Source organism: Pelecanus crispus, chromosome 1 (genome assembly GCF_030463565.1).
Source record: "Pelecanus crispus isolate bPelCri1 chromosome 1, bPelCri1.pri, whole genome shotgun sequence".
In the NCBI taxonomy this organism is placed as follows: Eukaryota; Metazoa; Chordata; class Aves; order Pelecaniformes; family Pelecanidae; genus Pelecanus; species Pelecanus crispus.
In genome coordinates, this window is record NC_134643.1 from 36,524,954 (window position 1) to 36,547,715 (window position 22,762).

A 22,762-nucleotide genomic window follows, 5' to 3' on the forward strand; every position below is an offset into this window, starting at 1 on the left:
GAGATTTTTCACATCCCTCTCCCCCCCTTTTTCGCTTTTCACACGTGAATAGAAGTCTTTGCTATGGAAGCAAAGATCATAGCCACAGCTTTATTAAAAATAAAGTGTAATAATATAATCTCTTCAGAGGCCTGTTGAATAAGTAAGTGGAAACAAACAGATACAAACACAACCCAAATAGTCCCAAACTGATAGATGCTCAGACCTATTCCTCCTTCTCCCCTGCCTGCACACAGAGACTGGTGCTGTTGTATCTTTTAACACAGATCAGGCTGTGAATTCATCCAGCCAAAGATCTAAATTGCACTTGCGAGATGCCAGTACTTGTTTCGCACCACACAGAGCCATCCACCCAAGGGACCAGTGCCTGGCTCCAGATCCAGTGACACAGGGTGGCTTGTGTGCGTGCTGCTCAGGACAAACTCTGCTACAAAACCCTGGCAGCAGCCCTACAGAATAGATGTAAGCCTGGGTCACCTCCAGGCTCCATTAGACATCTCTGTGAATTTAAGATGTCATTATTTCTGGGGCTTTTTTTTTTCTTTCTTTCCTTCTTTTTTTTTTTTACTTTTTTTTCCAGATATAATGCCCTGAAATGTAAAGACCGTGTTACAGCCTATCAAGCCAACGGTTGTACATCATGATACCAAGGGCATGTGTTGCAAACCCTGCACCTTCATTTGAAGGCATGTGAGAAGGCTCTGTGGGGAAGAACGGTGGCCCTGCTCCTTCCCCAGCTGACCACTGGAAACAGCCTCAAACAGAGTCATCCCCACAACCACATCTGAATTTCATCCCAGAAGGAACTGTTTGATTCATTCCAAAAAAAGAGATCAGTCCTGGACAGGGATACTGAGATATTAAGACAGTGAAGATATTCTCATACCCCTGCAGGCTTCCAGCCTGGAAATCTCATTTTGCTGTGCAAGTTTACCGACGCTAAGAGTGAATCTTTCTGACATATGAAAGACAGGCTTTTGATGTATCAGAAAATCAGAGATTTCTGCTTCATCAGACAAACTGATAATGATGTTTGGACGTTTCTGAAAACTTGAAGACACTGGTTGGGAAGCACCTTAAAATTTCACAAGGAGAAACTAAAAATGAAAGAGTCAAACTTAAGAAAAAAGCAAAGAAAGTAAAATAAAGTTACTTTTTTTCAGTCTACAGCTATTTTAGAAGGTGAACAATTTTTTCAGGATTTATTGACAGAGAACAATATTTTCTGTGAAAAAAAAAAAAATTGTTAATCTCTCTTTCCATTCTGTATCTTAAGAAACACCTTAACTTTTGTTTATTTATCTGGGTGGTAGTTTACAGTTATAAGAGTTTCCAGCAGCAAAACATAATTTCCCCATTCAAACTTACAAAATAAATACTGCCATAGTGGAATATTTTATAACAAAACAGTAAATGAAATACAATACTGCTTCATGTTCTTTGGGCTTACCTCTCAGGATTCATAATCAGAGTGAATATATTAGGTCTTTGGGGAGTGTGTGATAAAAACTGTGCCTGTTTTCATATTTGTGTGCTTAAACAAAAAGTTTATAGTTCCATCCAGTTTAATAATGAAATCCTAGCTCTTAGAACCTCATACACGAATACAACATTTCTGAATGTATGTTAGTGCTAAAGTAGTCTCTCCATCACGTGTGAGAAGAGCAACGCAAAGCAAAAGCCCAGGAGTGATTCTTGCTAACCTGAGATGTTTCCCTAGGTCTCTGCCCCAAGCACATTTCATTGCCATTAAAGAAACACAGGCACTTCCAAAAGGCCATCTGGACCACAGGCTCAGCCAGCCTCTGTAAGGCAAGGATGACAGTGCTTCCCTTAAGGCACTCTCGTCAAGTGTTTCAGGAAAGATACAATGAATTAGAAAACGAAGAGAGTTAAATTTTCTTTCTCAATTTGTACAATTTCTTGTATCTCTAGGTGGTTTTGTGCTCAGCTGATGAGGGGTTTGAACAGCTTTTTCAATTAAAGAAGTATTAATAGGAAACTAAGCATTCAGTTGTGAAAAAACTAATTCCCTTTAGATGATGCTGGCTGCACAATACATAAGGACAAAACCCTTCACCAAATACACAAAAGCAAAATCAAACCAAAGTCAAAAGCTAGGAGTAAGCACCTATTGAGCTAATGCAGATTAATCCCACAGCTGCAGAGCAAAGCAGGATTTGTGAAATCATGCGGGATTCACCCTATTTGTGAAATCATGACGAGTGTGAGGAAGACAAAAAAAAGAAGCATCTGGTACACAAAGCTGGACCTGAGGGCCGAAATAACCCGGAACTTGCAAATGCTCTGCAGGCAGCTGTGAAGCTGCCTCTGCTTACTGAAGGAATGACCCTTTCAAAGAATAACCTGCTTTCGCCTGCGTGGCCTTAGCTTCGTGTCAGGACACAGACAGAAACAAAGAGGCTTTTAATAAATATCTGAGCATGGCAGCGTGGCAACCATTGCCACCTGAGGTTTATAATTCAGGTGATTATAAGCTCAGAGAAAAGACCGTGTTTCTTTCATATGCGTCTCAGTTGAAAGCAAAAGGGAGATAAACATGAAAAACAAGACCACAAGGTTTTGAAGGGACTTTAACTCTGTGAAAATACATTAAGAAAACAATCTTTTCTGCCAAACACAACTAGGATTCAGACTAATGCATCTTTCAGGCCATGTGTGGTAGGTGCCAGCTTCAGGGCATTTTCAACCGTCTACCACTTGTTTTGGGATTCATTTCACACAGTTTTACCATCTAGCAGTTACATAGCCACTCCCTGTAGTCATGGAGGTTCCCTGTGAAGGGAGAGAGACTGATCAGCCAAATCTCCTCCTGGAAATGCCAGTCCTAGGAAAGGCCTAGGGGAGTACCGGTGGTTCCTTCTCACCATTGTCACTGAGGAAAGGTTGGATGGATATGCAGATGCCTTACTTTTAGGCAACAGAAGCACCATGAGGTACATTCCCACAATATGCAAGTTTAGGGTAAGAAATGTCATCCAGTCATACACTGCCTGTACGGAGAGAAAGGTTCCTGAACTTCTGGATAGTCTGCAGCTGAAATGCCTGTTGAAATCTTGAACTTAGATGCAGGAGCTATTGCAGCAACAATGCTGGACATGGTGGTGATCTGAATATGACTTTCTTTGCTTAGCTAGTTACATTCTGGGTTTTGCTTTTTTCCTTTCACTGCCACCCTCTTTATATATCATTTCAGGTTTAAGGCTAGAATGTTCAATTGGTACAGTGTAATTAAAATTTTTCACATGCTTCAAACAGCTAACATCCAGCACAAACAGAATGGAGATCAGACAAGCTAAAGTGTCAGAGTATGTTCTTGCTTTTCATTAAAATTCAAGTTTCTGAGAAATGACACATTGTGAATGATGATCAAATTGATTTATTTCCATTAGTTGTAAGTGCCAATTAATTGCTGGCTGCATTAATGAGAAATTAGATCATTTTAATAGAAAGATCTAAACCCAGTGTTCCATTGCACTGTTACCAGCCCCTCCTGTAGTCCTATACTTAACTGCTAGAACACTAATAAAATCTTAATGTAAATAGGAATATTACCATTGACTTCAAACAAGGCCAACTTGCACCTGGTGTAACATGACCTGTCTCAGAACAAGCCAGTATCTTTTTGTACTTCTGCTCAACAGAAATTCATCTTCTGATTCCTCCAACTACATCAGTTCTTGTAGGTCTGCAGAATTCTTTAGGGCTGCATTATAGGTTTGGTGGACCCCACAAGGGGGCTGTAAATAAACATAAATGATACACCTAGATTAATTTATTTTGTTCTTCTACTAACAGGGTTTCTATATTTAACTCAACATTCAAAATAAAGCTAATTTTTCAAATGATTGCCATTGTTGATTTACAGTGATGTTTGGTTGAATTTATAAATTTAGAAGAAAGAGATGCCAAAAAAGGGTACTAAACTGATTAAGAAAAAGACAAGTCATATTCAAAGGGAAGTATAGTAATTTGGCTTCTTTAGCCCAGAAAGAGAAAGGCTGAGAAGGAATATGTTTGGTCTTTATAAAAACATTGGAGTCTAAATACAGTTCCATCTACCTTCAGCTACTGAAAAATGTTACTCCAAAGGGTAAATGCCTGTCCTAAGTAAACTTAGGCTGAAAATCAGAAAGAGATTCCTATCTGTGTGAGCAAGCAGGTTTTAGGACACCTTTCTAAGTGGATTGGAGGAGGAAAACCCAGATGGCTTCTACAGAGAAACATTTTCTGCAATAATTTATTTGTCATAGTATTGGCAAAATGGACCAAACTCTGACTATCTCTAGTCCTCCTGTCTTCCATTCCAATTATGAGCATTTAAAGTCAACTGAAAAGGGTAGCATGTTAATGATCTCAGCTTCAGCATCAGATGCACCACAGCCTACAATTAAAAATCTATTTTCCTGTTTGCGGCTTTTATAAACCCATTTGGGGCTTTCTGAAGTCAGCTGAACTGTGCTCATTTTTCTCATTCCCAGTGAGGGACAATTATTATCGTGGCACAGGATTCACTCACCTAACTCTACATGGGCAGCCCTGGGCAGCCATGCAGCTTCCCCTCAGATGGGTTTCCAAGACAAATGGGGAGAAGCATCTCCTGAGATGCCTATTGCTTATCCACTGAGTCCAGAGGAAACCAAGACAGCTACCAGAGGCTAGACACCCAGCTTTCCATCAGCTAAAATGAAGCAGGAAGAACTTGAGCCCTAACTACCATCTGTGCAAGTTAAAACCTCTAACAACATCATCAGACTGCACAGCATGGGCTTTTCATGCTGCACATGAAAACACGAGAGCGTCTTTCAGGTGCGTGGGTTGGGTGGTGCTAATACAAGACAATGAAAGTAATTTTCATAATGATCTACGGCAGAGGAGTTTGATTTAACTTTGTTCAAAAGAGCTCAAAATGTTCAGAGTAGACCTTCCTTGTAACAGTAGGACAAATGTCCAACTTTTTGTTCTCCTTCCTCCCAGCCCAACCTCCAGCTTACAGGGACAGCTGCAGGGAGGAGCCAGACAGACTCTTTCTGTTGTTTTGTTTGGACTTTCTCAGGGTTTTTGGGTAGCTGATCATCCCTGTTCCCCTCAGTCTATGCACATCTATATGGCCCACTCCTTATATTCCAAGTTACTTCACACAATAATGTTTATAATCCACAGATACGGTGACTAACATTGAGCTGTGCGCAAAAGTAGTGTTAAAAGAATGTTTAATTTCACACTTACAGACTTTAAAATTAGGTATTGCTAAAGGTAAAAATGAGTATTTAAAGGTAAAAATGAGTATTGGTATTGAAAGGTGTCCTAAAACCTGCTTGCTCACACAGATAGGAATCTCTCTGATTTTCAGCCTAAGTTTACTTAGGACAGGCATTTACTCTTTGGAGTAACATTTTTCAGTAGCTGAAGGTAGGTGGAACTGTATTTAGACTCCAATGTTTTTATAAAGACCAAACATATTCCTTGGCCCACTCCTTATATTCCTCACACACACACTCCTCTCAGGTCACTCTCTCTTCCCCCACCCCTGCATTTATTGAGTCTTCCCACCCCGAGCTCCTGACAAAACCAAACAAGCCATGACACAATGCCATGCCCATATTTTAGCCCTTGCCTTCTCTGTGCAAGCTGGAGGTCCAAGGCAGGAGTCTCACCAAGTGCGAGCTGGCCTTGTGTGGCCTCTGGGCACTGACACAAAAGAGGGACCATGAACAGCAGCAGTAACAAGGAGCTACCACTTTACCACTTAACAGAAATTACACTATTTTTGGTCACCGTTTTGGGCCAATTGGTTTTAAGTTATACAGGACCTAGTTTTTAAGTATGTCATTTTGCAACGTGTAGGGTAATAATAATTTTTAAAAGTAGAATGATTTTGAAGTCTGCTGAGAATAGAATTATGAATTTTCCCTTAAATGAAATACGTTGAAGGATGAGAGGACCTAGGTTTAAGCGTGCTCTGTTTGGGAAGTGCTGGTATAAATACTGATAACCATAAAAGAGTAGATAGCAGAAAAAATTAGCTTACTGTTTAGTCTTCCAATTAAGTTAGCTGATTTATTCTGCAAATTTTAAAGTCTAATAATCCTTGTCAGTTGAAGATCCTGTTGCATATTAGTGGGTAGACTGTATCTGAAATAAATTTAAGAAGTGAAAATACAATATACATACATTACCATATTTAAGAAATCGTTTGTTTCCAAGCAGCTAAAGACAGAAAGTGCATGAAGACACCGTTAAGGCCAAATACTAATTTTTACCTTTAGCAAGACCTAATTTTAAAGTCTGTAAACGTGAAATTAAACATTCCTTTAACACTACTTTTGTGCACAGCTCAATGTTAGTCACCGTATCTGTGCATTATAAAAATTATTGTGTAAAGTAACTTGGTATTTTGTTCTAAATCACGTTTCTCTAGTGATGATTGAAATAATAGCTAAGAAGGAGGTTCTTCAGCTGAGCTTATTATTTTGTTGTTAAGCAGTAATAATTCCTAGTTTTGTTTGATTCCTGATTGATTGAAACAATTCCTAGATTGTAAGAAGAGGTGATATTCATGAAGCCAGCATTCCCAGAAGGCAGCTTTCCTCTCAGGTAGTTCAGCAGAACCAGCTCATCTAATTCTCTCTAAGATGCCTCCAAATGTTTTGCCCTCAGCTATTCTGGAACAACTCCTGAGTAGTCCTACACTCATGAAGTCAAAGCGAGCTGCCAGAAACCATTTATTTTGGGGGGAAGGATGGTCTGACTCCTTGCCTGGCTCAGCAGGTGTTCAGGTGAAGGCCAGCTCCCGCAGGGGAGGCAGAAGGATCGGCACGCTGGATGGAGGCCACCTCGTCAGCATGGACCATTCAACTGGATTAGCTGTATTGCTAAACGTGACCCTACCTTTAAGTGGTCTAAGGACAAAAGGAAAAAGGAAGCATCCAAATGTCTTGCCTCTCAGAATCGATCCCACAAGGGAACAGGAAAGCAAAAGATGCTGGGATAACGCACATTCCTGTCCTTGCCCGGCGCTGCGAACCATCAGCATAGCGCTCCAGCTCTTTGCTGACATCTCTTGAAGGTAACGAGGGGCAGCTGAGCTCAGCCCTCTGAGAAGCAGAAGCTCATGGTGGGTAACTGAAATGGCTCTTTCATCATTATCTGGAGCGCTGCAATGAACCCTGGCATGGCTTACCAGGGCCGGCTCATACCCATAGCAGCGACAGCCTACCAGCTTCAATTTGCACACACATTGTCTCTCTAAAACTTCATTAGTAAGATTATTTTGATTTTAGTGAAGGGATTTCTTTTTCTAATTCACTTCAAGTAGCTGAGTTAAATCATGGAAGCAGTGAACCACCTAGGGAACTCTTTAGGAAGAATGAGAATATGTAACTTTTACTCCCCACCCTCTACGCACACATATGTGCACGCGTGTGCGCGCACACACACACGTGCACACTTTATTTATGACTTTGTTTCCACCTGCGCTGACATGGTTGGGAATTTACAACAGTATTGAAAAAGTTACAAGCAGTACCTCAGAAATTCCACATTTTACTGAGCTGCGTTATTATGGCACATTTGTCAGGCAGCCAAATGCTATGTCAGCCCTGTAATTGATTTACAGCAACAACTGTAAGGATATTTGAGGAAGAGGAGGAAACTAATGTCCACTTTTGAATCCAGTGTTTCAAAGATACTGATGGTGGTGGGAGATTCACAATCAGAAAACACAGAAATAAACAACATGTTTAAAGGGATATATGCTAAATGTTACAAAAGGGGGGAAGAAAAAAAAAAGTGCATTACTTTTCAGACAGGAGAATAACCACAGCCTTTCCAGGCATGTTTTAACTTAGCTATATAAAACACCTGGCCCTAAAAAAGCAGACCTTTTTCTTCTTTTTTTTTTTTTTCCTGAGGAAAATATGAAGCTTAAACAGGAAGCCCACATAGGCTCAAAACTCCTTTGTGAAAGACCTCAATAAAAAAAAAAAAAGAAAAATTCCACCAAATTTATATAATAGTTACTTTGTAATTGCTATGAACTATATGAACAAATCCCTACTTTTCCATTTAAGAATGTTTTGTGAGGAGAAAAGAGGTCCAACACTATCGAAGAGCTGGAAAGGTTTGGGTGGAGGAAAGAGGTAGGAATGCCTTTCCCAGATCACTCTCAGCCTCTGCACCTACAATAACTTGTTTTTCTGTTTGCTGATTGAACACTTTCTCTGCAAGAGAGTAAGCTGCTGAAGAAAACAGGGAAGACAGCTGATATATTTGGGAATGCTGAATATGATTTCCATCATCCTGCAACGTGGTGCTGTTTATGTTTTGGGGTTTTTTTAAAAGTAAATAAAGTAGATCAAACATTATAGACTTTAAGAAGTTTCCTCAGCTGCCTTGTTTGAAAGATGCCTCCGTGATGCAGCCTTTTATTTGCAATTCAGTTCAGCAGGAGGGATGATTTGGGCAGCACTTACACAGCTCCCGAATCCGAGCTGCTGTTTGAGATCTGCTGGAGCAAAGCATGCCCAGGGTGGGAGTCACCCCTGTCGCTGTGGCTCCCGTGTTCGCAGCACGTGCGGCAGCACCTCTGGAGAGTCCACTTGGTGCTTGTTCAGAAGCAACACCACCTTGGGTTATGCAGAAAGTGCAGGGACCAACTTCCTACAATTCTTAAAGTATACAGAGGCCGGAACATTTCTAATCACACAGAAAAATATCAAGCCTGACTCTGTACTACTACAGCAACTTGTTGAGTCAGAACCACTAAAAAGAAATCAGGAAGAGAAACATGCTCTGGCGGCAACGGGAATCAATCCGCAGGGACCTGCCAAACTCAGATCAAATGGATTTGGGAAGAGAGATACGCAGTGGGGAGAGAACAAGCAACAGCTCTGCCCACACCAGCCTCTGCGCCTGGTCTGTGTTGCCCTGATAACCTAAAGGGTTCTGCACTCTGTATTCTGGTTCTGAATGGAAAAGTGAGAATTTAAAAACAGAAATTAAAATAATCTTGCAACAACAAGTAATTTCAAAGTGAAAAATCAAAGCTTTTCTGTTTTTTCAGATGTTTTTTGATGTTCTGATTTAAACAATTTAGTAAAATGAGCTCAGTGGCTCAGCGTCACAGAGCTGCTTTTTGATGTAATCTTCTCTCTTTTTTTTAAATCTACTTTGAATGAAAATGCTATTTCAGATGAAACTGCTAGAGTGTGCTGGTAGGTGAAAAAACACAGTTGTTACAAGCTACAGAGCAATAAACAAACACGTTTTTAAAATGAGGCGCTTAAGAACCTCAGTTTACATTAAAGCATAATTTTATTCATTAAGTTAATACAGCTTTCTGATTAATCATATTTTCCATCATCGCCATCATTTTACTACTTTGCCTACTGTGTGGTCACAGTTACGTGAAATTTAATTCATTCTAAGTACTATTTTACGCATAGGTTTTTGTCCCCTTGCCAAAATCTGAGAACAGATTAACTTTTCCCTGCTTACAGCAAATACCTGTGAGGCTGCTGCGAGTGCCCCTGACACTTTCCATTCTTTAGCTTACATGGAAGGCCGTGTAAGCTAATTACAATGGGGGCCGTGTTTCCCCTTTCCTGAGGGAAGGTTAATAGAGAAAGAAGTTTACGCTAATAAAGAATACGATCAGTGTGTGGCAGAAGCCAGGCTCTGGGCAGCTGGCTGCTGTAGCACTGATGCTTTCTTAATGCTGTTGGCATACACAGCCGCAGCAGGTAGCAGTGCAAGTATAGTCTATTTTAGCAAGAGTAGCTAGTTTCAGTTATTAGAGCTGGCTTGTTTATATATGTTTTCTACCACTTGCTCAAACAGTAGCTTCTTCATTGCTGTGCTAGTGAGCCACAGCTGTTAAAAAAGCTATTGCACACAAGTCTCATTTGTTACAATTATCATGTGGTACCAGTGGATCAAGTATTTTTTTGTGCAAGTTCTGGTTTTCAACTGTGTCAGTCAATAGTCTGCAATATCTTTCTGCACGCAAAAAGGTGAGTCGTGCCCAGAGTGAGGGAACTCCTGATGCTAAATGAAGGACCAAGTCTTTCTGGTTTATTTCTAAGAATCTAGAATCACAATGAGATTGAAAACCAGTTTCAAAAACTCGTCTAACATTTCTGGGGAAAATGCGTGAACTCTTCAGATGCAATTCTCCCTGCCACCTGGAGGGCTCTTTGTCAGCAACAATTCTGCCATACGTGGACTGAACATCAGACAAGTATCTCACCATGTATCTCCAGTTTAAGTGTACTCTGCGTCCTGCAGAAAATAGCACAGCTGCCCACTTCAGGGCTGATAGAGTGGCAGCTCTAATTTCTTGATAAACTTACTGAACTCGAGAAGCGGGCCCATATGATCCTCATGAGGTCCAACAAGGCCAAGTGCAAGGTCCTGTGCCGGGCCACCCCGGTATCAGTACAGGCTGGGGGATGAAGGGATTGAGAGCAGCCCTGCGGAGAAGGACTTGGGGGTACTGGTGGATGAAAAGCTGCACGAGCCAAAAATGCGCGCTTGCAGCCTGGAAAGCCAACCGTATCCTGGGCTGCATCAAAAGCAGCGTGGCCAGCAGGTCGAGGGAGGTGATTCTGCCCCTCTACTCTGCTCTGGTGAGACCTCACCTGGAGCACTGCGTCCAGCTCTGGGGCCCTCAGCACAAGAAGGACATGGACCTGCTGGAGCGGGTCAGAGGAGGGCGACCAAAATGATCCGAGGGCTGGAGCACCTCTGCTACGAGGACAGGCTGAGAGAGTTGGGGTTGTTCAGGCTGGAGAAGAGAAGGCTGCAGGGAGACCTTATTGCGGCCTCTCAGCACTTAAAGGGGGCCTATAGGAAGGATGGGGCCAATCTTTCTAGCAAGGACAAGGAGTAATGGTTTTAAACTAAAGAAGAATAGGTTTAGACTGGATACAAAGAAGAAATTTTTTACAATGATGGTGGTGAAGCACTGGCACAGGTTGCCCAGAGAGGTAGTGGAGGCCCCATCCCTGGCAACATTCCAGGTCAGGTTGGACGGGGCTCTGAGCAACCTGATCTGGTTAAAGCTGTCCCTGCTCACTGCAGGGGGGTCGGGGTGGGGAGGGGTGCGGGTGTTGGTCTAGATGACCTTTAAAGGTCCCTTCCAACCCAAACTATTCTAAGATTCTATGATTCTATGAACTGTGTTACGAAGGAGTAAATATTAAAACCTGCACAAATTATTCCCTTGGAACAAGAGGATTATTCAAAACCACTTTATATGACAGGAACTCCTACCTTTCTCCCTTACGTTTACTTTACAGTATCTCTGTAGCTGTGACTTACAGTAGCTCTGACTACTTCCCTTACATGTGGCGTGCTAGCATGTTAGCACCAGGACAGAATTATAAATTGCTGTCAAGTGCTGGCACATCTAAGAAAACCAGCGTGAAACCCCACATTTTGTTGATGAACTGAGGGCAGAGCCCTGAATTATCCATGTTAGAGCAGTGCAAAATAGAAGACAGCAGCATAAACAAAACCTAAGGACATCAATATCAATTCCTCCATTACATTATTTTTCAGTAGATTTCTAAAATAAGTAGACTGGACACCAGGATCAGTGCCAAAGGTAGTTTCTTTAACTGAATAAGAACTGATGTGGTTTTGCATCATTTTGCCTCAAAAGAAGCTGAAGCCCCACCATTCAAGAAATTATTTCAAAGCTGTATAATCAATACCTGAATTTTGATTATGCAGCAGTGGACTAAAATCATGAGTCTCAGCTTCTCCATGCACATCTGCAAAGGAAGACTATAAGTAGGATGTACATTGCTAAGGCAAATGAGGGGGTCTTTAGACCACATACAAGACTTTCAAAGTAAAGGCATCATAGCCTACAAAATCTCAAAGTCTGTGTTATATTCAGGGGATCTTACTACCTTGGTTAATCAAGCAAAACCTTAATTTACAGTGGCATCAGATTTGAAACTTGCAGGGTTTAAAATTAGTCACAATTAATTTCAGGACATAGTATACACAGGTGCTCAAATTGGAAACTCCGGTATTGCATTTGTTGGTGAACAGCCCATGGTCAACAGTCAAGCTGAATAGGTATAACAAGAAAGCACTTATTGATGGCTGAGGAAAAGTGATCATGCTGAAGTGCTATCAGTAGTCCATAACCTAGAGTAATTTATGGTTCTGTTCTCTGTTGTGTGGGAAATAAAATCCTGGACTCAAGTCACAAAGCTTATATTTGTTTTACAAGCAGTGAACTTAAATTACTACCGACTTCATTCTCAGGTCCTGTTGTCCCATGGCATTCTTGAGTAACATTGATCACAGGCATCTGACACAGCAGACCTCATGGACCACACGACTCTGGGAAACTATGCAATGCACCAGCAATATTTAGTCCGGAACACAAACACAGAATAACAAATGGATCTTGTTTCTTGTCTACCAGAAATGGGGATTTTAGATGCAGTAAGGCATAACTCTCCAGATGACATGCCCTTTGGTGCATAGCTGCTCTTGGCATTTTAGAGCACAGAGGGTAAGCGGAATTAAATACACAGAAAGTATTGTGAAGAGCACAAGAATGCATGTATTGTATCGTATTACATTTTATAGCTGTCTCCTCAATTATGCATTTACTGCATATTCATACCAAGAGCTTCCTAAAGGTGTGGCTAGCCTGTCTCCCCACGCTTCCCCTCCTCTCCTCCAGCACCCAACCACTACTGACTTATTGCCTTCAACTACACTGTGCTCTCTTAACTGAATACATTTGTCCTAGTCTGTAAGCACAGTGACAGGGCAAGCAAAGAAACTGGAAATAGAGTAGTGTGGGTTACCGAGGAGGGTCCCCAAAGGGCATGGGAGCAGTATTGAGCTACAAGAGAAAAAGCTGCATGGGAAACAGGAGAGGGCTCCTGTGTCTTTCCGTAAGCGATAGGATGTAGACACACGTTGCTTCAGTGGAACTACTGAACCCTAATACTTAGGCACAACTGTGAGAGGCACTTTTCACCACACATAGGTGAGCAAAGACACTATGGCTTTTATTCCCTGCTGTAACACTTCCCTAAAATATAATAAAGGAAGGTATCTGGTAAGCTCTTCAGCTGAGTAAAACCATACGTGCAAGAACTGCACCTTGCTATACATTGGTTTCCTCCCTTCACTAAACAGGCTGAGGCTCTCCCCTCCCCTTTACTTTCTTAATATAAGATTTCACATAGCTGCTAAACGAACAGCCAACTAGTCAGACACCTCTATGACAATACAGCAATACACAAAGTTAGAAAAAAAGGGACAAGACTTGACAGAGACAAAACAATTCCTTGAGACACATTACATCTGCAACAAGACATCTTGCAGGTAGCAAATAAAATTTCTGCTTACATTTACACTTGAAAAGAAATACAATCCCCAATTATTGTCCTGGCTTGTAAGGTTGGCAGAGCACAAATGTTTGCAGGATAAAGTTTCACAGATGTTTAATGGATCTTGAATCTTAAGTTCTACTTTTAAGCTTCTTCAAAACAGTTCAAGGAATAAGACCTAAGTGTTCAAGAGATCCCTGAGACTGAAGAAATGTTTGGTGACACTAATGAGTCCTCAGTTGGAAAAGTAGCAATATTCTTCAGTGGAAAGTTTGGGCCTCATTCTTTGCCATTGTGGCACTGTCAAGATCCATTTACAGTTAAGAAAAAAGAACTCTAAAGGATTTGGTCCTGAAATACTGCAGCATGCCTTAAAGTTTTGTGTGTTGGAAATCATAACAGTAACATACAGCCTTCAGTTAAGAAACTACACAGGTAGCCCCCAGCGTCATCTCAGACACACCATTTAGGTTATTCAGTTAGGAAATACTTGCTCCAGAGAGATTCCGGTAAACAGGTAACTCCATTTATCTGTCTAAAATTATTAAAATTATTATTCAGGGCTTGCAGAAACTGTATCTCATTGTTTGCATGGGTTCCTTGGGTGAAACATTTTGTTGTGTAAAGCATTAAGAGGATACTGCCTTTAAAGAACATTTTCAAGTTTTAAGTGAGCCCATGACAAGATTTCAGTTGCTGCTGGTCATAAAACTGCAAAAAGCCTGTTCTGTTATTCAGCAACACTTGTTTCTCATTCTAAGACGCTGAGATGCAGTGTAAGCTTTATTCAGTCTCGGCCGCAATTTATTTCATCAACTTACCATTTAGCTTTCAGCTGTGTAAATATCAAACTACCAGCTCCCTAACGCCTTGATCTTCAGAGGGGGAAAGGAAAAAGAAAATAAATTTTAAGAAAAGAAAAAAAAAAAGCATGAAGGAAACATTTGCACGCCTTTAAAACAGATGCTTAGTTACATCATTGGTCTTGAAAGAGCTATTAAGACATTGCAAGTATCTTGCCACTGTATTTAAGCACAAACAACTTACTAAACATGAAAACTCACACTGGCAAAAAAGAGGACTCGGGAGCATTCATTTCCATTTCTGGGTATTTAAGGCATCAAATAAAATTCTAGTCATTCGTATTTTTAGGATGCTAAATGGAACTTGATGGGAAGCATCTAAAATTCAGTCATTGACCCTGAAAGTTTATTTGGGTACCGAGATCCATGCCCTTGGAAGATTAGGATCTTTATACTCTCCAAAAGCGAGTCCAAAAAAAGTGTTTAAGGGAGAAGATGAAAATGGAACAAAATGACATTGCCACCGTTCCCAACCTTCCCCTGCTACAGAAAACAAATTTAAAGCTTGTTTCTCATGATGGACCTTTAACATGGAGTCTTAAGCATAAACATTAATTCTGGAATGAAAGATGTACTTACTATTTTTAACTTTTTTTTTTTTTTTAATACATCAAAAAGCAATGTCTGGTTACAAACACAAGCTATCATAGCCCCCAGCTCTCCTCCCCCCAAAAAAGTTAGGGTCAGCAGGGCAGGAAGAAAAAGGAGAGTTATTCAGTGAATCAAATTTAAGATTTCTTGCCTTATTGACTTATAGCATGTGCTTAACTCAGGAAAAATTAATCTCTTTCAAAATGCACTTAATTATAATCAAATACCCATATCAATGTCTGTCACCACATCAGCACATCTGGCAGCAATGAAGACAAATTAACAATAAGAGTCAGAAAATCTGGCAATATGATCAACTAAAGCACGCAAAATCCATTCTCTACACTTAGACCACCAGTGACTAAGGATGGATTAACTTCCCGTCTCTAATACTGGCGCCTAAATTAAAGAGAAATTGCATTGCAATCTGGGTACCAGGTTTCTGGCTACAAACAACAAAAAGCCCTTAGCTCAGCTACACCAGGCAGTGAAACCTTTGCTCTAGGTTTAGCCATGATGTCTGTGATGGCCTACTCCAGCAGCTGCTTTTCATTTAGTTTAAAAGAAGTCATTTGGCAACCATGTAAGTTTGCACCTTCAAAGTAGACAGATGTAAAAAGCCGATGTCCTGTAATATTAACCGTTTTGGAGTCTCGCTGTTTTAACGCAGTGATGATAGCAGGATTCACAGCTTTTTAAAATAGTAGGCATCTGTACATAGAAAAACAAAAGAGAGTGTTTTCACTTAGTTTTAATTACCATTTTATAGCAAGCAATCCTCTTTCTCTGACTTTGTATAGTTAAAGGCATTGGGTTCATTACTGCAAATTTAATCCAGCAAGAATTCACAATTGCTCAACTTGACTGAGCAATTAAATAAAGCGCAGAACTCATCTATAACCAGAAAAGGGCAGCTGCATAAGGAATAGAAAAAGTTAAACCAAAAGAAGTTAAACCAAAGAAAACATTATCTTGTACTTGGATTACCTTCTCATGTTGAGGATGGAAGTGGTTGCAGAAGCAAAAAAAGAGGGAGAAAGGGTATGGGAAAGCAAAGACTCGGGCATGCACTGCATATTTGGCAGATGCTTAACACTAAGCCACTTAGAAAAGAGTGGTGCTACAGGCAGACATCCAGTGCCTTTTTTCTCCTTTTACTAAATAGCTTGATATGGATTTGTGCATCTACTGTGCATATGCTCCACCGGATGCATGCACACTATTTGCACAAAGGCATGGGCCAACTGTTGGTACTACAGCCTTGTGTGCATGAAAACTGAGAATGTGTGCACACACATCTGATAGCGGGAATTTACAAAGTGGAAGATTTGCATACTTATTTTGGCACAACGAGCTTCAACCCACCTTACCAACCACCAGTAGCTGTGGTAGGACCACACCCACTCTTAGAAGCTGAACATATTTACCACAGTAAATCCAGAGATACAAGTTTTAGTCAAATAACGGTGCAGACATGGAACAGAAGGCACTTACATATGCAACACTCCTCCATCTACAAACAAAATTCACGCTTTTCATTCTTCATACACTAATGTGGGTCAGAGACCACATGGCAGCATATTTTATTAAAAGTAATGTGCAAATAAGATGCATGATACCTGCAAACAGCATGGAGTTTCCATTTGTAAAAAGGTACAAGTAACAGTACAAAATTAGAATGCTTACTACTCATTTCAATAAAATGAAGTCTGACATAGAAATACATATGCTGTATTATTTACACCATTAATTTACAAAAGATATTATTTGCATAAAACAAAGCTATAAAATAATTAGAAATAAAGTATTTTTATAAGGAATGTTTTCCCTGTATAAAAACGTAGAGCATTTTGGCAATTATGCTTTATTTGAATAAAAATGCATTTATTTGTTCTGAATTCATAGCATCATGTGGTTTCTTTCTTCCCTTCTTCCCTTTTTAAATAAAATTCCACACTGAGGTAGTAGTATGTCAAAGTATTTCTTTGGTTCCAGAAATCAATGGCAGGTCCAGAAGGAGCTATGTATCCAAATCACAGGACTGGAAAGTAGAAGTCCTAAAGTTGTCAAAGGACTGTTTATAAGTATAAATGCTATTTTCTCCTCTAGAAACTGTCCTTTCCTTTCCATCTTCATCTGCCTCTGCATCGAAGTCCAGTGAGGCACGAGGATTATTATGGGAGGTTTTTGGCTGGCAATTTGCTGGCTGTCTACAACTTGAAGGAGAGTCCAGCTGAGGCCTCCATAAAGGCTTTCCAAATGTTCCTGAAAGACAGTAAATAAGTAAGTACAGAAATAGTGATGCTAACAGTTCTGTGTCTCACTGAGGGCTGCATGTTAGAATGCGAGCTAAGGATTGACACAAGCAAAAGTTCAAAGTGAGATTTTACTTAACTGTTATTTTACCCCTTAAAAGAAAACATCCGTGTGATCACAAGCATAAGGCAAGATTCTGCCACCTGAGATATTAAAAACATTTCCAAAGTAAATGCATAGCCACACACAACTTCATTACTTTGGTTTTCATGACTACTCCCATGCCCATTTTTCTTTGGGAAGGGTTGTGAGGGGAGAGGTGGGCACACAGACCAAACTGCAAACATATCCACAAGACACTTTCTAATGCAAAAGTCACAACAGTCTCCCTGTTTTGTTCTTCAGTGAATGAATGGCACACGAAATCTACCATGCATTTCAGCAAAAATTAAAAAAAAAAAACCAAAACAAAAAAAACAACCCAACGTGTATAGGGTTATACAACATCCTCCCACTGTGCAATCCGAATGCTAAACCAATCTTTTTCTGGCTAGCATCTCCCATTAATAATAAAGGTCGCGCCAGCCAAAGTCTCCATTTGCACCTGTTCACCTCTTTGCCCACAACTGGCTAGAACAGACATAGCCCGAAGAGAATTTGGCATTCCAGCTGAACCTTTATTAATAATTAGCTGGATTCACTAGCCAGAAAATAATTAGTGTGCCTGTCACTCTTCACTACTGGGAAGGTCTTCTCTGCAAGAAGGGCCTTCTTTTTTTTCAATGAAGAAAGATATGGCCATCGCAAATCATAGTATCTGTAAATAACACTCAAAAGACTTATTTTCAGAGGACAATGTGCCACAGGCTGATTCTGAAGAACTCAGTTTTTATTAATAAACTTAACACCACAATCATTAATAAATCTTGCACCCACCAAAAAGCCATACTTCTAGTTTTGCTTAGTTACTAGAAGCAAAAGTTTCAAGTAAAACTGTAATCTGAGAAGTTGCTAAAAATGGATTTGGACAACATCCATATTTGCATCAATGATTTGCAGAGCAATTTTGCTCCTAATGCAACATGAAACGATGTGCCTCACAGCACCAAAGCTACAAATGAATCCTGTCTTAAAGAAACAAAATCCAAGCTGTGAACTTTCTGGCTCATGCATCAACAGTGATGTTAATGCCAGCTGCCTTCTTCATTGTGATTGTAGAGGCAAAAGGGGGGCTGAATTTGAAGACAATGATGCTGAAGAAGCAAATCCACAACTAAAGACAAGAAATCTATCAAGACTTATTCTACAGCCACCACTTCCAAGACCTAACCATAGGTTCTTTGAATGAAGAGTGCTAACGATTATGAAGTGTCCAAGGCAATGATGCAACTTGGGTGAGGTAGTAGCTCAGAGAACTGACAAAAAAAAAAAAAAAAAAAAAAAGTAGCAGCTCTGTATAGATGTTTAGGGCAGAAAGGGGAATATGAGCCCTTGAGGCTGCATTAACCCTTGGGTATACCCACATACAGTAGAACTATTTTCTGCAGGAGACATGTGGTAAAGCCCTATCTGCACAGTCCCACCACAGCAATAGTGGCAGACAGCCAGGAGAACGTATGTAGTCCCAGGGCCTCTGCCAGATGTCAGCATCTGCAACGTTTTACAGTCCAAACATCTGGCTTTTGAAGGGGGAAAACTTCAGAGCTTGTACCTCCCTCCCCACCCCCTGAGAACAAAGAGCCCAATGATGCACATTCCCCCAGGTCCCCTTGCAGAGCCAGCAGACCCAGGCCTTGATCAACCATGCTGACACACCAGCTGGGAGACAGTCCATGGTACCAGGGCTGCACTTTGCGCTCAGATACCACAGGGATGAAAGCAGTATGTGGGTTTTTATGCATTTTAAACCAACCAACCACCCAAACCAACACCCAAAATTTAGGGAGCTTCAAAGGTAAAGCAACGCTTCTCTCCTTCCCCCCATCTCTCCCTGCAATCTGGATTAAAACTGCAAAACCTGAATTAAGCTTCAGGAACTCTTTTGTCATACACACCATGAGAAAAGACTACAAAGGAGGGGTAGAGAGGGCATTTTTCCACAGTGCCTTGCTCTGAAGGGCAAATAGTTCTGGCTCAATGTGTTACACAATATAACCTCACACACTAGAGTTCAAGTCTCCCCACCTGCCCTGAGCCCTTGCAGGACCTTGCACACCTTTTGCCTGTCAGGCAAAACTTCTGGTATGCCTGAAGTTTGTTAAGGTGTATTTAAGTAACATTTATGGAAATCTGCCAGCTATATTAAGATAAGAATCACACCACCGATGATATTTTTATGTAAGCGTGAGCTATTAAGATCTCCTGGTAATCTAAATATACTCATTACACAGTTCTACCATAATCACTTTTTTGTTCCTGAACTTCAAACATCTGGGACATAGTATTTAATGGTCCTTAGAAGTCAGGTTTCCTGAGAAGCAGAAGAGGGCTCACAGTTACACCCAGAGGTGACCCACCTCACTGGACTACCACATTTCACCTGAGGACTCCTTTGATATATGTCAGTTCTACTGACCAAGCCCCAAGCTGCTCCCTTTGTAACACAGGATAGGGCCCATCTCCTGGCTAACTCCTGATAGGATCCAGAGGGCACCCGGAGTTCTGGGGCATCCAACTGTCCTCATGCAATGCGGTGGAGAGAGAGCAAGCCTATGTGCACAGTTCAGTTATGCAAGCCTTAAAAAAATAGATACTGCAGTATCACAAGTTACTCAGGGAGGAAGAGGGGGGAAAGAAAGCAAAAAGGTGAGGACACATGCAAAATGTCAAGGACAACTCTCAAACTGCCTTTCCTCAGCTACTTCCTGCCTCTCTTCTCCTCCTTTCTGAAGTATTTATATTCCACATGCTGTATTATCTTACTAAATTCATGGACACCCGCACAAAGAAGCCCACGCAAAACTGCACAAAATTAGTTTTTTCACATTAGCTGTATGAGCATCTAAACACTACTACAGAATTACCTATGTAGGAGTGGGAAAGAAAAAGCTGAGAAATCAGCTTTCTTAGTATTGGAAGTAGGGAACGAGACAACAAGGATACCAGCAGCTTGAATAAAAACCAACAGGTAGAACATACCCATGAAAGTGCTGTTACTGGTAACAGATGAGGGTTCCAAACTTCTGTTTAAATCAGATGTGTCTGAGTTCAGACTTCTGCTTTTTAGTCCAGTTCCTTCATTTTGAGTATAAATGGAGTTAATCAGTTTGCTACTTGTAGCCTGCATCCCAATAATGCTAACACACTGGTCAAAGGGATCTTCCAGTGGAGGTGAGTATTGATAGCATTCCTTTTTCTTTAAATATCCAGACTCATAAGGGTCTAGGCATGCTGTTCTTTGGTCAGGGCTGCAACCTAAAGAAAATGAAAAATTGTTTTTATATAGATTCATCATAGCACAAGATAAAACTAAGACTAGAACTCACACATACACACACACTTACTTGCACTGTATGCTTCAAAGGCCTCAGAGCCATATGTGTTTCCTTTTAAATACAAAGTTCCTGAAGTCCCCAGATAGTGGCATAGGAATGGATCTGCAACACCCTCCAAGTCTGTTTCGCTGCCGTTATCTAGATGACAAATGCCTTAAATATAAAACTGACATGTCAGTGTATGGTCTTTTCTTAAGCCTCAGCTTATAGTTTCTTAAGTTTTGTTCTTTTAAGAACCCCATCTCTTGAACTAAATTTCATAGTGTATTTAGAGCCTGCTTAAGTTTAACCTAACCTTTTGATGAGAACTCTAATTCTACCAAGTGTTCAATTCATTAGCTTGCCAGAGAACTTGTCACGCTTTGCATCATTATACAGTCCCTGGCTAACAGAACAAACCCCATCACAAGGATCAGAACCGGGGACTTCCTTCCTCTAAAGCACTGGAAGCCAGGCTCATGCTCTGTCACACAGCCACCTTTCAGAGCACAGAGTTCCAATGAGAAAGTCCCAGGTGGAAGAATCTGAGGTAGTCACTGGCTGCTCGAACAGCTACACTGACTTTTAGCTCAATGGTTCCTGAAAGCTGTGGACATGGTCTGTGGTTCTTGCTCCAGAAAGGGGCTGCTCCTCTCACTACCCTACAGCTGCAGACCTATCTCACCACTGCTCCATTCCCACCTGCCCCAACTCCTGATGGTATCTCGATCCCAACCGCTTCCCAGCAAGGTGCCTTTTCCTCCCTAACCCAGGTATGTTCTGCATTCTCAGGGGCCAGATGTATAAATATTAAGTACCACAACTTTTAACTTGCAGACACCATAAATCCTTTATTGACTCTGACCCCAATGACTTTTGTAACAGAAAAGTTTAACCAGTTATATTGTAACTAAAGTTACACCGGTATTACCACCCATACCTACATTCCACTAAAAGCATCCTTTTCAAGCTCTAACAGAGGAAGACGTGCTGTGTAATTCATTTTGGACACTCTTGGTTTGGAAATGCTGTCATCAGTTTAAATTTACCCTTAAGACTAGAGAAAAACTTCATTATTTAAGAAAAGCTATATTGTCACTTGGATGAACAGAACCAAGTTTCTGTTATTATCTCGTTGAGGCAACCCCAAGCAATAAATTTCACATCCTGTCTTAAATTTCAGTGAAGATGTTTCTTTAGTGTTATTTCTATTAGTCAGAAAGACAATAGCCAAACTGCCCCTACTCAAGCAACATGGAAAAATCTGCTTAACATTTTACACCTACCGTTACTGTCCCTCTGCTGCAAGAAATACCCTCCCATGGAAGATGTGAGGAACTGATGATGACTGCCATTTTCAGATGACCCATATCCATCCTGCCTTTCAGCCAGTGTCCCCTGGGATGACAGGTAACTTGGAATGTCAGCAGGCAAATTTGTTTCATCTGTGGGGAAGCAAAACACACACAAAAAACAGAGTTTGTAGAAGCATTTTTAAACTTGTCAGCAAAGTGCTGAAGGTAGCAGTTCACTCTTCTGACTCTGAGTCAAAGCACACAAATGTTCCTACAATAAAGTCATTGCAATGGAACCACAAACATTTTTTCTCCTTTCCAAGGCAAACCTTCAGTTTACACACCTGTATTTGTGATGCTGCAATCTTCATTTCTCCTTCTGGTGTGGTAAATGATGACCACCCACACCAAGGAAGTGCCCACCACACAGCAAACCACAGCTATGATCACAATGCCAACTGTGGCCCATCCATCATCATCAAGTGATGGGGCAATGTTTTGAGGAGAATCACAGGTGGGAGTAGGAATTACATTAAGACGGATATTGCCTCGTTCCGTTCCAAGTGTATTAGACATTTCACAAGTGTATTTCCCAGCATCTTCTACATCTGTATCCACAATAATTAGTAACTGATTGCCTGCAGCAAAGAAATGTCTTTCCGTTACCACGAGAGGGCTGTCATCCTTAGTCCAGTTCAGTCGGGGTGGAGGACTACCACCAGCAATACACTGCAAGACTGCAGTTTCACCTTTTGTTACAGTTCGATCCAGCAAAGGCCGCAGAAATGATGGGGTTTCTGGAAAGAAAGCATAAGCCTTATATTCTAAATGATCTTGCAAGAATGGGAACATGTCCCTTTCCTTCACAGCTCAAGAGGAAAAGCCAAATTAAATGC

General features: G+C 40.9%; 1 protein-coding gene across 1 annotated transcript in view; it reads right to left on the reverse strand.

Moving 5' to 3' along the window:
- Positions 1-16,862: 16,862 nt before the first annotated feature.
- The window catches only part of LRIG3 (leucine rich repeats and immunoglobulin like domains 3), a 43,243-nt gene continuing 37,343 nt past the window's right edge, over positions 16,863-22,762 (reverse strand). Inside the window, exons 15-19 of the mRNA XM_075717946.1 lie at positions 22,211-22,663; positions 21,858-22,016; positions 20,602-20,745; positions 20,237-20,512; positions 16,863-17,107 (exon numbers count right to left, since the gene is read on the reverse strand). Coding sequence (XP_075574061.1) covers positions 16,863-17,107; positions 20,237-20,512; positions 20,602-20,745; positions 21,858-22,016; positions 22,211-22,663 — 1,277 coding nt within the window. The remainder of the gene's footprint in view (positions 17,108-20,236; positions 20,513-20,601; positions 20,746-21,857; positions 22,017-22,210; positions 22,664-22,762) is intronic.